General features: G+C 46.9%; 1 protein-coding gene across 1 annotated transcript in view; it reads left to right on the forward strand.

The window, feature by feature from the left end:
• Positions 1 to 7107: 7107 nt before the first annotated feature.
• Positions 7108 to 14827, forward strand: part of zbtb32 (zinc finger and BTB domain containing 32) — a gene marked incomplete at both ends in the record, with an annotated part of 14661 nt that continues 6941 nt past the window's right edge. The window contains 3 exons of the mRNA XM_080541137.1: positions 7108 to 7341; positions 7724 to 8023; positions 8954 to 9056. Of these exons, the coding sequence (XP_080397263.1) occupies positions 7108 to 7341; positions 7724 to 8023; positions 8954 to 9056 (637 nt within the window). The remainder of the gene's footprint in view (positions 7342 to 7723; positions 8024 to 8953; positions 9057 to 14827) is intronic.

Here is a 14827-nt window from a genome sequence, read left to right on the forward strand (position 1 = left end):
ATTTCTCAGTATAAATCACAGTATAAATCACAGTATATCTCAGTATATTTCTCAGTATAAATCACAGTATATTTCTCAGTATAGCTCAGTATATTTCTCAGTATAGCTCACAGTATATTCTTTAGTATAACTTAGGCAGTGTTTCCTCTATATGCATTTATTCGTGGCGGGCCGCCACAAATGAATTTCCTCCGCCACTAATAGGCTAGGTGCACGATCTCCACTACTTCCTGAAAGGCACCTGGCATGAACATATCCTGTCTCACTCTATTGGTTTAATTGATTAATCAGCTGTGCGGTAAACTGTTGGAACACACAGTGCACTTTGACTCAGGCTGCGCAGAAAGGCAGCGAGTTATTATGACCGGAGAACAGGAAGAAAATCAGATTGAAGCTAGATTTAGGCCGCTTCCAGACCTACATTTCGTTACGATTTAGGGCGTAGTTAGTTACAATATGTTACAATGTTGCAATTAACCTCATCGTTTGTGTTCGCACTGCAATCGAGACTGAATCGCTCTCAACAGGCGCGTGGCGCGAATGCTAGAGTTCATAGCAACCAGCTAGCTACTGTATAAATCAATCAATCAATCAATCAAGCTTTATTTTGTGTAGCAAAATGATAGCAACCAGGTAACATTAGCTAGGAATGAACAGACAGCACAACTGGCTAAGCAGAAACATTGTTAGCTAGCTAGCTAGTTAGCCAGCTAGAGTTAGCTACCATCCTCCTCCATGCAGCACATAATATTAAATAATGAAATTCAAGGACAGGACATACATGCATAGAGTATACCTCTACTTTTGGCTTGTTTTTCTTCATCTTCTTTTTTTCGTTTTCTTTATTGGGCGTCAGAGTGATGCTGATCCGACATACTGGCACAGACAAGTGCTCTGGAATGACGGAGTTGACCATTGACGATCTAGCCCACTCAGCCACGCCCACTCAGCCAGGCCCACTCAGCCACGCCCACTCACACCTGTTATCATTCAAACAGTAACAGTTATCATTCAAAATTCAAATGTTTCAATCATTTTTGCAGACAACTCATTTCACCAGTCAGTGTTTCTCTCCAACGCTTATGGTAGCTATGTACAGTTATGGTAGCTATGTACAGTTAAGGTAGATATGTACAGTTATGGTAACTATGTACAGTTATGGTAGCTATGTACAGTTAAGGTAGCTATGTACAGTTAAGGTAGATATGTACAGTTAAGGTAGCTATGTACAGTTATGGTAGCTATGTACAGTTAAGGTAGCTATGTACAGTTAAGGTAGCTATGTACAGTTATGGTAACTATGTACAGTTATGGTACCTATGTACAGTTACGGTAGCTATGTATAGTTATGGTACAGTATGGTGTTATGAAACAGTATGGTAGCTGTACAGTATGGTGTTAGGAACAAATTCAAATCACATTTGAGTTAAGACACTCAACTCAAGAATGAGATTGCGTTCAGCCTGCTACAATCCCACCGTCGATAATCTGAAATCAGAAGCAGATCAAAATCAGAAAGGAGTTTCTCGAGATTAGTAATTTTTATTCAGAGCCGGGCCTCTCACGCCTACGCGGCGATATGCGGTGCCTATGTACACCATCGGTAACAACAGATACTGAACCTAACAGCTACTGAACCATGGGGAATGTTGTTAGTATGAATGTTTTTTTTGTTCTTTTATAAGTGGCAGTCCCAATCATATTTCTCATTTTATTGGACAGATGCTCAGCAATGCACACAGCCTTAGTTTTTAGTGAGCATCATAAAAACACATAACAAAAAGAAGAAGAATCAAAATAGAATGAGTGTGTGGTTAGTGTGAATGTTCAGTTAACCACACAGCTGAGGCAATACACTGATGAGGAGTACTCAGGAGGCTGGTGGAGGAAGAAATCAGTCATTCTGTGCATTGAAAGGAGCCTGTCTACCTCCAGCAGCCTCCCCAGCTTCTGTATGTAACCCTTAAAAGCTTTCGGGAGGGTTAGACCACTGTGTGTGTGTGTGTGTGTGTGTGTGTGTGTGTGTGTGTGTGTGTGTGTGTGTGTGTGTGTGTGTGTGTGTCTGTGTCTGTGTCTGTGTCTGTGTGTCTCTGTGTGTGAGTGTCTGTGTGTCTCTGTGTGTGTGTCTGAGTGTGTGTGTGTGTGTGTGTGTGTGTGTGTCTGTGTGCCTCTGTGTGTGTGTCTGAGTGTCTCTGTGTGTGTGTGTGTGTGTGTGTGTGTGTGTGTGTGTGTGTGTCTGTGTGTCTCTGTGTGTGTGTCTCTGTGTGTGTCTGGACTCTAAACTTGAGGAGAGATGGCTAAATATTAAAGGTGGCACAGATGTTGTCTAGGTTTAGAATATGAGAATATGTAGCTGCCACGATGTGCTACAAAAGGGTCAGTTAGACCGTTATAAATTTGGGACGTGCTGTGTGAAATGTTTTCCCTCAGGCGTATTTGCCAGACCACATGAAGGACGTGTGTGTAATATACTGCGTGTGTGTGTGTGTGTGTGTGTGTGTGTGTAATATCAGGACGTGTGTGTAATATAGGTAGATGTCTGATGGCTGTACAGACAGACAGACAGACAGACAACGCCGTGATGATGTCTCAACGTGTGTTCATGTTCACGGGAACGAAACTCACTCACTTCTCTGCACACCGCTTGACTACTATACAAATGCGTGTGTGTGTGTGTGTGTGTGTCTGTGTGTGTGTGTGTGTGTGTGTGTGTGTGTGTGTGTGTCTGTGTCCGTGTGTGCGTGTGCGTGTGTGTATTAGAAAGGGGTTAAGCATGAATTCCAGTAACTGTGACAATAAAGAGAGTTGCCGTTTCACTATATCTCATGGCTGGCGGAGGCTCAGGGGAGTAAAGACAGGTTAGTGGGGCAGGGCTCTCAGAGGTGCTGTAGTATAGTACAACAGAATAGAATAAAATACAACAGAATAGAATAGAGTAGAGTAGAATAGAGTAGAATAGAGGAGAGTAGAGTAGAATAGAATAGAATAGAGTAGAGTAGAGTAGAATAGAGTAAAGTAGAGCTGAGTAGAGTAGAGTAGAGTAGAATAGAGTAGAATAGAGTAGAGTAGAGTATAATTGAATTGAATAGAGTAGAGTAGAGTAGAATTGAATTTAATTTAATTGAGTTGAATTTAATTGTATTGTATTGTATTGTATTGTATTGAACAGAGTGGAATAGAATAGAACTGAATAAAATAGAATAGAGTAGAGTAGAATGGAACAGAATATAACTGCGATCTTCACCACCACTGTAGGTTTCAATCAGGTTAAACATGCATGTCATAGTTACTGAAAATTACATAGCACACGGCAGTAAGCCAGTAGATGCGTATCTCCACCATATTACAGTACACAGCGGTGGCTTCTTCTTCTTCTTCTTCTTGTTGTTGTTGATCAAACAACATCTCCGCCGCTGAGTAGCAGCTCTCTATAGCGACATTAGTCATGGTTTCGTATTCTGAGGAGGCTTGTGGTAGGCGCGGATATACCTGGGAGATGAATTTCAAAGGTGATGAAACGTGAAACAAACTCAAAGATTTCCACACATCAACCAACCCCAGGGTCCCCAGCCCCAGCCCCCGCCTGTTAGTTGTACTAGTCACGCCGAGGTCGTGTACTTCAGAACTGTAGGGGAGACAGAGGACGCAGCCACGTGAATCATACTGTAATTGATGTGTGATTCAACCGACCACAGGATTCTGTTGAAGCAGACTTTTAACGAGCCCTAAAACGCTTCTGAAAAACACACAGAGAGGGGAATTAGTCATATAGAGACCGTAACATTATACAAATACATTTGTGCAGCTTTTTTTTCCTTTTTTTAAAAGAGACTTTTAGCTTTCAGAGCGAATAATATGTGTTATATGCGTCAAAGGTCTGTCAACTGTTATCCTATTAAAGACCTAATCTTAATTTGTAGTCAACTATGCACCTATTAAAGACCTAATCTTAATTTGTAGTCAACTATGCACCTATTAAAGACCTAATCTTAATTTGTAGTCAACTATGAACCTCTTCAAGACCTAATCCTAGTTTGTCGTCAACTATGAACCTATTAAAGACCTAATCTTAATTTCTAGTCAACTATGAACCTCAGACAGGCCCGATCTAGCCTAATCTGATGCCAAGGCTCTGTTGTTGTGTGGCCAACCTGCGTCAGCGTGTTAGATTACCACCTCTTCAACCTCCAAAGTTTCCAACCCCTCTACCTTTCACCCGTCCGCCCCGACTCCTACCAGCACCTCTGATATCTCGTCAACATCCTAACGGTCGACCAGAGACGGAAAAAAAAACTAGAGTGTGAGAATCTGAGACGTGGGACATTATCTATTAATCAAAAGCCAGGAGGTCACAGTTTAGAGTTTACCAAGCTACGCATCGCTAGTACCAGCAGGCCTCTAGTGTGCGGGTTTTTTTTAAAGTATTTTTTTCTGAGTGGGGCAGTCCCACTCATATTTTTCATTTTATTGGATAGATGTAGTGAAGACAGACAGGAAAGAAAGGGAGAGAGGGCATGTCAGCAGGGTATGGGCCGGGTTCGACTTCGAACCCATACCGACACAGGCATAATGTAGGTGCAACCCCAGCACTAGACCACTGGACTAGTTACAGGGTTCCTGCACAGGTCTTAAAAAGCCTTAAGGTCTAAAATCCATCAATCCGATTCATAAGGCTGAAAAAAGGTCTTACATTTCAGTTATTTGGTCTAAAAATGAGGTGCTAGGTCTTAAAAATGAGATCCTGCAAGGAAAACAGTCCGACCACATCTATTTACGCGGAAATTAAGCCGGAACCAAAAAAATGCCAATGCGCTTCCTTTTTTGTCTGTATGGCAGTGGAATCCCTAATTTCATCACCTCGAGGATGACAAAAAGCTATCACATGGTGTCGCGATAGGTCTAAAATTCTATACAACAAGGTCTAAAAAAGGTCTAAAAAGGTCTTAAATTTGACTTGTTGAAACTTGTCGGAACCCTGCAGTTAGAGTTTACCAACCCACGCATCGCTACCAGCAGTTAGAGTTTACCAACCCACGCATCGCTACCAGCAGTTAGAGATTACCAACCCACGCATCGCTACCAGCAGTTAGAGATTACCAACCCACGCATCGCTACCTGCAGTTAGAGATTACCAACCCACGCATCGCTACCTGCAGTTAGAGATTACCAACCCACGCATCGCTACCTGCAGTTAGAGATTACCAACCCACGCATCGCTACCTGCAGTTAGAGATTACCAACCCACGCATCGCTACCTGCAGTTAGAGTTTACCAACCCACGCATCGCTACCAGCAGTTAGAGATTACCAACCCACGCATCGCTACCAGCAGTTAGAGATTACCAACCCACGCATCGCTACCAGCAGTTAGAGATTACCAACCCACGCATCGCTACCAGCAGTTAGAGATTACCAACCCACGCATCGCTACCAGCAGTTAGAGATTACCAACCCACGCATCGCTACCTGCAGTTAGAGTTTACCAACCCACGCATCGCTACCAGCAGTTAGAGATTACCAACCCACGCATCGCTACCAGCAGTTAGAGATGACCAACCCACGCATCGCTACCAGCAGTTAGAGATTACCAACCCACGCATCGCTACCAGCAGTTAGAGATGACCAACCCACGCATCGCTACCAGCAGTTAGAGATTACCAACCCACGCATCGCTACCAGCAGTTAGAGATGACCAACCCACGCATCGCTACCAGCAGTTAGAGTTTACCAACCCACGCATCGCTACCAGCAGTTAGAGATTACCAACCCACGCATCGCTACCAGCAGTTAGAGATTACCAACCCACACATCGCTACCAGCAGTTAGAGATTACCAACCCACGCATCGCTACCAGCAGGTGTTGGTCTGTTCTCAGCAACGACACACAACACAGGAGCCGTTTCCATGTATATACTGTATACAGACACATGTATATACTGTATACGGACATATTTATATACTGTATACGGACATATTTAGAAACTCTGACTTTGTTCATAATGTGACATGTTCTAGTCTTTTGGTCCGCATGTCGGCAACCAATCAAAATGTTCGGACTTTTCTTTTGAAACACGGAAATACGTTTCAACGTTGTTGAGAATCACAACACAAACTCGCTAGTCAAGCCAAAACACTGCAACGCAATGGATTCGGTGAGTAATCCCCCCACTGCCACCTAGTTAACTATAACACTACGTTACATTGTTAGCAGGCTCACAAAACAAGCTGTGTTAGTTGACTAGCGATGTGTCGTTGATTTTCAACAACGCGGAAATGTACTCACATTTAAAAGAAAAGTCTGATCATTACATCAGATCCCGATATGCGGACCAAAGCATTAGAAGGTGTCAGATTAATTAGCTGTTTCCTCTTTCAGTACAGTGTGTACAGTGTGGCATATTTTCGCCTGAGGAGAATCTGTTATCAGGGCTGTTGGAGGGAAGGCCCCTGTTCCTCTCCCCTCCCTCACAAACAGACGACCTGAAACACACTCAGAGAGAGAGAGAGATAGAGAAACACACTCAGATCCGCCCCCCCTGCTCTCTCAGTCCTGTCACATATGTGTTACTGCAAAACTCTAAATCTAAATCTTAGGGCTCTGTGTATGCAGCATTAGTGTTATTTAATACAATCATCAATACTTACAGTGACTTGCAATAAAACAGTGTTTTGAGATAAACATTTCAAATCAAACCAAATACAATTGTTAAGCCTTCAAAAAGCTCCATATACTTAAACAGACAATAACATAAATATAAAGAGTCTCCTTCATCCACCAGACATCTCTCCTCCACCATCTCCTCCTCCTCTCCTCTCCTCAGCTCCCTACCTCCCTCTTCTCTACGATGGTCCGCGTCCACAACCCCCAGTACTGTCTTCCTCCACCATCTCCTCAACCATAACCATCTCCTCTCCTCTCCTCAGCTCCCTCCCTCCCTCCATCCCTCCATCCCTTCATCCCTCTCTTCTCTACGATGGTCCGCATCCACAACCCCCACTACTCAGTCTTCCTCCACCATCTCCTCAACCATAACCATCTCCTCTCCTCCTCTTCTCCTCTCCTCAGCTCCCTCCATCCCTCCCTCCCTTCATCCCTCTCTTCTCTACGATGGTCCGCGTCCACAACCCCCAGTACTCACCCTTCCTCCAGCGGGCCGACGCCCTGAGACGCGCGGGCGCGCTCTGTGACGTCGTCATCTCGGTAGCCAATCAGACGTTCCGGGCGCACCGGCTGGTCCTAGCGTGCGTTAGCCCGGCGCTGGAGCGACGGTTCAGCCAGGAGGAGGCCGCCGTCGCTGTCCTCCCCCTGACCCCTGACCCCCCAGGAAGGCCACCCAGACAGGTACAGGAGAGCAGATAGGAGCCCTACCCTTACCCTACTTGCTCAGGTGCCTTCCTGAATCCTTAGTCGAGTCGTTTGAATAGCAAACATTTACGCATTCATCTTATCGTAGAAATGTCGATAGTTGTTGTCGATTGTTTTTCTTTTACTAGTAGTTAAGATATTAATGTTGTATGATGTTAGAGCAGAGTAAGTTTTTTTTAATAACCTGATATGAAGGTGCTGAATGAAGGCCCCTTCCCCCCCCTCCACCACCACCACCATAGGGCCTCAAAAAAGACAAAGCCGGCACTGTAAACCAACCAATTTTTCTAACCGACGACGATATACAGTACGATATCTAACCCTGAACCCAACCCTGAATGTGTGTCCCCCCCCCCAGGGTTCCGTGGCCGCCGACCCAGACCGACCCCCCCCTCCTCAGCCCCCCCCTCCTTGCCGCCTGGCCATGGACCACCTCTCCCCCAGGACCTTCCAGCAGGTCCTGGACTTCTGCTACAGCCGCGGTCTGGAGGTGCCAGCGGAGGACCTGGAGGACCTGCTGAGGGCCGCCCGCCTGCTGGAGATACCCAGCCTGGAGCAGCAGACCCTGGGCAACCTGCTGCTGGGCGGCACCACCCCCCTGGAGCTCCGGAGGAGGAGCGGGAGGGGGACCGAAGAAGAAGAAGAAGAGACGACAGACGTTCTTCTAGAAGGAGAGAAGAGAAGAGAAGAAATGAGAAAGAGCGAGAGAGAAGAAAGTAGTACAGATAGAAGAGAAGAAATGAGAAAGAGTGAGAGAGAAAGAAGTACAGAGAGAAGAGAAGAAATGAGAAAGAGTGAGAGAGAAATTAGTACAGACAGAAGAGAAGAGAGTGACAGAGGGGACAACAGCAGCGGGGGGGAAAGCGGAGGAGAAGTGAAAGGAACTAGAGAGATTGTTTCAGAAATGAGAGAACTTCAGATTACAGAGGTGGAGAGGGAGGTGTGTAGAGGTAGTTTAGAGGTCCTGGGGTCAGACCCCCGTGAGAGAGACCCCACCCTCCGGACCCCCCCTCCCCCCTCTGAGACTGTAGTAGTGCGGGACTCCTCCACCTCACCCCCCCACAGGAAACGGTTTAAGACCCTCGCTGCTCCCGCGTCTGTGACATCACTTCCTTCCAGAGACAGCGTCATAGCCGTCGCCTCAGCGGGGGGCCACTCCCCCTCTCCTCACCCCTCCCCTCACCCTTCTCTCTCCCCTCACCCCTCTACCTCGCCTCACCCTTCCTCCTCCCCTCACCCCCCTCCTCCCTCGCCTCACCAATCTCCCTCCCTCACCCACCCTCCTCCCGCCCCTCCTCACTCTTCTCTCTCCCCTCTCTCCTCTCCCTCACCTCACCACCATCCTCCCGCCCTGCCTCACCCCCCTCCTCCCTCGCCTCAGCCCTCTCCCTCCTCCCTCCCACCCTCCCACCCTCCGTTGAGGACGTCAAGGATCAGTTGGCAGCAGGTGGAGGCCCTGAGGAAGATGACGCAGAACTACAACTACCAGAACTACAGCAGCTTCCTGTCCGCACGGTCCCTCCTCCACCCCTCCTCCTCCCAGGCCGCGGTCCCCTACCCCCTCCCTCTCTCCCTCTCCACCACCCCCCACTTCTACCCCCTGCTGTCCCCTGCCTCCCTGCCTGCCCAGCTCCACAGCTCTGTCCTGGGCTACACCGGCATCCTGCACCCCTACCACCACCACCACCACCACCACCTCCACCACCTCCACCACCTCCACCACCACCACCTGCTGGCTGGGGCCCCGGGCCTGGGGGGCCTGCTGAAGCAAGGCCTGCTGGGTAATAAGAGGGACCAGATGGAGAAGAAGGTGCTGTTGGAGGGAGCGCCGCCAGGGGAGGGCCAGAGGTAAGGCGACAGGTCAAGGGTCACGTCATGTTTTGGTTTGGTCATTTTGTTAGAGTTTTTTACGTGTTTTTTTTGGTCTGTCGTGAGAGCTAAGAAATGAGATGGAAATGGTGAACGATTCCAAAACTATAAATAACAAATACGTACATTGCAGAAGTTTGAATGAGTAAAAGTGCAACATGTTTAAATGTCACAGAATTTAACATAATCACTGGCATCACTGGCACTAGAGCCTTGCCATTCTTGATTTCTCTTATCATCCTTTCATGTTTTCCTCTGTACTGTGTGCGTAGTTCAGAATCTCCCTAATTTGCCTAAGGGTCCCAAAGAGCCCCCAGCCCCCAGCCCTCTCCCCGAGCCCCAGCCCTCTCCCCCAGCCCCAGCCCTCTCCCCCAACCCTAGCCCTCTCCCCCAGACCCCAGCCCCAGCCCTCTCCCCCAGCCCCAGCCCCAGCCCCAGCCCCAGCCCCAGCCCCCTACCCCCAGCCCCCTACCCCCAGCCCCAGCCCCAGCCCTTACTCCCAGCCCCCAGCCCCCATCCCCAGCCCCAGCCCCCATCCCCCATCCCCAGCCCCCATCCCCAGCCTAAGCCCCAGACCCCATCCCCATCCCCATCCCCAGCCAGATGTAAAGTAAATGGACTGACTTACATAGCGCCTTATTCCAAAGCGCTTTACAACGGCCTCTCATTCACCCATTCACACACACATTCACACACCAATGGCGGCAAGCTGCCATGCAAGGCGCCGGCCCGCTCACTGGGAGCAATTTGGGGTTCAGTGTCTTGCCCAAGGACACTTCGACATGTGGCCAGCAAGGGCTCGAACCGCCGATCTTCCAACCTTGCGATCTTTAGACGCCGACTCTACCTCCTGCGCCACAGCCGCCCCTAAGCCGCCCCTAAGTGATGTTAGTTCATACATCTCATCATCCTTTCCATCTGTTCCTCTGTACTGTGCGTAGGTCAGAATCTCCCTAATTTGCCTAAGTGTCACTAGGAGTCCCCCAGGAGATGTGCTGTTAACCCTCTCCTGCCCAGTGTTCAGATGGTTAACCCTCTCCTGCCCAGTGTTCAGAGGGTTAACCCTCTCCTGCCCAGTGTTCAGATGGTTAACCCTCTCCTGCCCAGTGTTCAGATGGTTAACCCTCTCCTGTCTGTCCAGTTCAGACAGACAGTTAACCCTCTCCTGTCTGTCCAGTTCAGACAGACAGTTAACCCTCTCCTGTCTGTCCAGTTCAGACAGACAGTTAACCCTTTCCTGTCTGTCCAGTTCAGACAGACAGTTAACCCTTTCCTGCTCAGTTCAGACAGACAGTTAACCCTTTCCTGCTCAGTTCAGACAGACAGTTAACCCTTTCCTGTCCAGTTCAGACAGACAGTTAACCCTTTCCTGCTCAGTTCAGACAGACAGTTAACCCTTTCCTGTCCAGTTCAGACAGACAGTTAACCCTTTCCTGTCTGTCCAGTTCAGACAGACAGTTAACCCTTTCCTGTCCAGTTCAGACAGACAGTTAACCCTCTCCTGTCTGTCGAGTTCAGACAGACAGTTAACCCTTTCCTGTCTGTCCAGTTCAGACAGACAGTTAACCCTTTCCTGCTCAGTTCAGACAGACAGTTAACCCTTTCCTGTCCAGTTCAGACAGACAGTTAACCCTTTCCTGCTCAGTTCAGACAGACAGTTAACCCTTTCCTGTCCAGTTCAGACAGACAGTTAACCCTTTCCTGCTCAGTTCGGACAGACAGTTAACCCTTTCCTGCTCAGTTCGGACAGACAGTTAACCCTTTCCTGCTCAGTTCGGACAGACAGTTAACCCTTTCCTGTCCACTTCAGATATACAGTTAACAGTTCAGTTATGCAGCATTAGACAGCAGTGTATGTTCGCTTGGTCCACTGAAGCAGTGGCTGTATTTAACCAGATACATATATAAAACTATTTATTTTTAAACATAAATTCAGTTCTATCCAATTATCATTCTATGGGAAGCAACCAGGAGTCTTATAATGAATCACGTCGTGGGTTTGTCAGTGATTCTGTGTGTTCCTCCTCACAGTCAGTCCTCTCTACCGTCTGTCACGACCCGAAAGGTCGACTTCCTCCTCTTCCTCCTTCTTCTACTGTACGTGGCTACCATGGTTACCACGTGTCATCTGAGAGTTGACACTCCGATCAAAAGGTTCAGACTTTTCTTTTGTAAACATGGAACTTCTCAACGTTGTTGAGAATAATAATATTATAATAATAATAGCATTAGACTTTTTCTAGACACTCTAAGACGCTTTACAAACTGAAAAGATTGAGTAATAATAGTAAAAAGAAACAAAAGAAATGAAATAAAAAATAAAAGAAAGTATAGGGGTCTAATTAATTTTTCGATTACTAAATCTAAATCTAAGTGTCTTTGTAGGACAATCTACTCTGTATACTGCAATTACACCTAGATTTCGGAAATTGTAAAAATTGTATCAAGGTTTTATGAAAGTCCTTGGTTATAATTTTTTAGATGACAACACAAATTCCTTGCTAGTCAAGCTGATGCGGACCAAAGCATTAGAAGGTGTCAGATTCATTAGCTGTTTCCTCTTTCAGTACAGTGTGTACAGTGTGGCATATTTTCGGGTGAGGAGAATCTGTTATCAGGGCTGTTGGAGGGAAGGCCCCTGTTCCTCTCCCCTCCCTCACAAACAGACCTGAAACACACTCAGAGAGAGAGAGACAGAGAGAGAGAGAAACACACTCAGAGAGAGAGAGAGAAACACACTCAGAGAGAGAGAGAGAGAGAGACAGAGAGAGAGAGAGAAACACACTCAGAGAGAGAGAGAGAGAGACAGAGAGAGAGAGAACACACTCAGATCCGCCCCCACTGCTCTCTCTCAGTCCTGTTTTTAGAAACAACCGCCTGCCCGGGTCTGATTAAAGCACTTTGAGCTGCAACGTTTGCAAGAAAAGTGCTATACAAATAAAGGTTATTATTATTATTATTATTATTATTATTATTGTATACATTGTTCCAGCGTGTGTTGATCACAGAGCTACGCCCAGTAGGACTGTATAGATAGAGATAGAGGAAAGGTTATCTGATCTCTCTCTCTCTTTATCTGTGTCTCTCTGTCTCTCTCTGTCTCTCTCTCTCTCTCTCTCTCTGTATCTCTGTATCTCTGTGTGTCTCTCTCTGTCTCTCTCACTCTCTCTCTCTGTGTCTCTCTGTGTCTCTCTCTCTGTCTGTGTGTGTGTGTGTCTCTCTCTCACCCTCTCTCTCTCTCTTTCACCCTCTCTCTCTCTCTCTCTCTCTCTCTGTCTCTCTCTGTCTCTCACTCGCTCTCACCCTGTCTCTCTGTCTCTCTCTGTCTCTCTCTGTCTCTCTCTGTCTCTTTCTCTCTCACCCTCTCTCTCTGTCTCTCTGTCTCTCTCTGTCTCTCTCTCTCTCTCTCTCTCTCTCTCTCTCTCTCTGTCTCTCTCTGTCTCTCTCTCTCTGGCTGTGTTCGGAATAGCATACTAGCATACTACTCATACTAGATATGACGTAGATTTGAGTATGTGAGAGCGTTCACACTGTACAGTATGCGAGATTTGAGTATGCGAGAAATTTAGTATATATACTATATTTTCTTAATAATATAAGTGTGTTACGACTGGACACTTCTGGAGTACTGGATCCCCAAAATGCATTTCGCGTCCAGGGTTGCCAGATGGGGCGGGTTACCGCCGAATGGGCTACTGGATTTTGAGGTTATAGAAAGTTTAGGCTGTAAATTGTCAATCCCATCTGGTAACCCTGTGCGCTTTCAGCCTCGTCAAACTGCGTCATACAAACTTGTCATACAGCTGTTGTTTACATTGTCCGATAGCCTGGGGACCGAAAGCTTGCAATAAACATAGTTTTTTGCACAGATTTGAGTGTGCAGATGCTGCTTTTTTGCACTCTATTTGATACTCTTCAGTTGCAGCACCCCAGCTAAGTCTGATCACGGATGAGCGGTGGTATTTTCACTATACTGGGAATTAACATGGTGAAATGCATTCTTAGACAAGGCTACGTCGTCATGCTTACAAATATGCCACTTGAAATGCATGAAATCCAAGTTTATTCGTGTCTTACACACGTTCGCCTAGTATTTGACTGATTGTAGCCCAATCACGAATGATCCCAGTATTGTAGCTTCAGACGGACAAGTTGGTTGTAGTGCTTGCTGCAGCAAGCCCACGATATGTTATTCCTCATATATATTTATTTTAATCATGTTCTTTTACCAACTGCTAAGACAACAATATAGTAAGCTAGTTACTTCAGCTAGCTAAAGATATTGGCCCACCAAATCATTTTACAACTTGTTGTAATTATGTTGTGTCGTTTCTGTTGAACTCCGTAAGTAAGCAACGTATGTAAACAACGCAGGGTGCGTTCGTAAATTTGCTCTGAGAGTGCCGGAGCGCACACTGGGTTCAACGTCATAAAGGGACCAGGTAATTTGATTGAGGCATTCCATGAGTACTGATCAGATTTCCAGAGCAAATTTACGAACGCAGCCGTAATGTAGCTAGCGAACAGAAGACGGAAAAAATCGTCAGATCAGATATATAAACGGGTTATTTTGGTAAACTGGACACATTTTTGGAATATATGTGGTTACTTTCTCGCCTGAAAACATATTAAAACTTCATAAAATGACATGTTAACACTTTAGCTTTTAGCTAATGGAGGTTTAAAATGGAGGTTTAAAATGGAGGTTTAAATGCGCCGCTCCTGGCGAAATGCATTCTGGGAGGCAGTATGCATACTGTGTAAACGGTCGGCTGGTTTTCGCATACTTATTATGAATTTAGTAGGCAGTATGCAGTATATACTCATTGTGTATGCTAGTATGCAGTATGCTAGTATACCATTCCGAACACAGCCTCTCTCTCTCTCTGTCTCTCTCTCTCTTCCACCCTCTCTCTCTTCCACCCTCTCTCTCACCCTCTCTCTGTCTGTCTCTCTCTCTCTCTCTCTCTCTCTCTCTCTCTCTCTCTCTCTCTCTCTCACCTGCTCTAGATCTTTATCTGCTGTGTCCATCTCTGTCTGGGGGCGGGAAGTGAAATCTCACACTACTCCCTTTCCTGTTGCACACACGTTTGACAGATTTACTGATTATTTGTTGTGGGGAAGAATCTGAGGTTTAGGGGAAAGTGCCACACACACCTCCTGTGGTAGTATGTGAGAGAGAAACACAGTGTGCCAGTCACTCTACCTTCAGCCAGTTGAGAATGGTTCACTATAGTTTCTATAGCGTGGTGTGTAGCGTAGCACTGTGTGTGAGAGCCCCGCCTCTACGAGATAACATGTTTATGCTGCCTTGGTAGCACCTGTTCTCTCTCTCAACTACCTCAATGAGGGGGGGGGGGGGAGAGAGGGAGAGAGAGAGGGAGAGAGGGGGAGGGAGAGAGAGGGGGGGGTCGTTAGAGAGAGGGAGAGAGAGGGGGGGGTCGTTAGAGAGAGGGAGAGAGAGAGGGAGGGGAGAGAGAGAGAGGGACAGAGAGGGAGAGGGAAAGAGAGAGGGAAAGAGAGGGGGGAGACAGAGAGAGAGGGGGAGAGAGAGAGAGAAGGAGAGAGAGAGAGAGAGAAACCAACACCTTTT

The sequence above is a fragment of the Nansenia antarctica genome, assembly GCF_963989245.1.
Source record: "Nansenia antarctica genome assembly, chromosome: 10".
NCBI classification, from domain to species: domain Eukaryota; kingdom Metazoa; phylum Chordata; class Actinopteri; order Argentiniformes; family Microstomatidae; genus Nansenia; species Nansenia antarctica.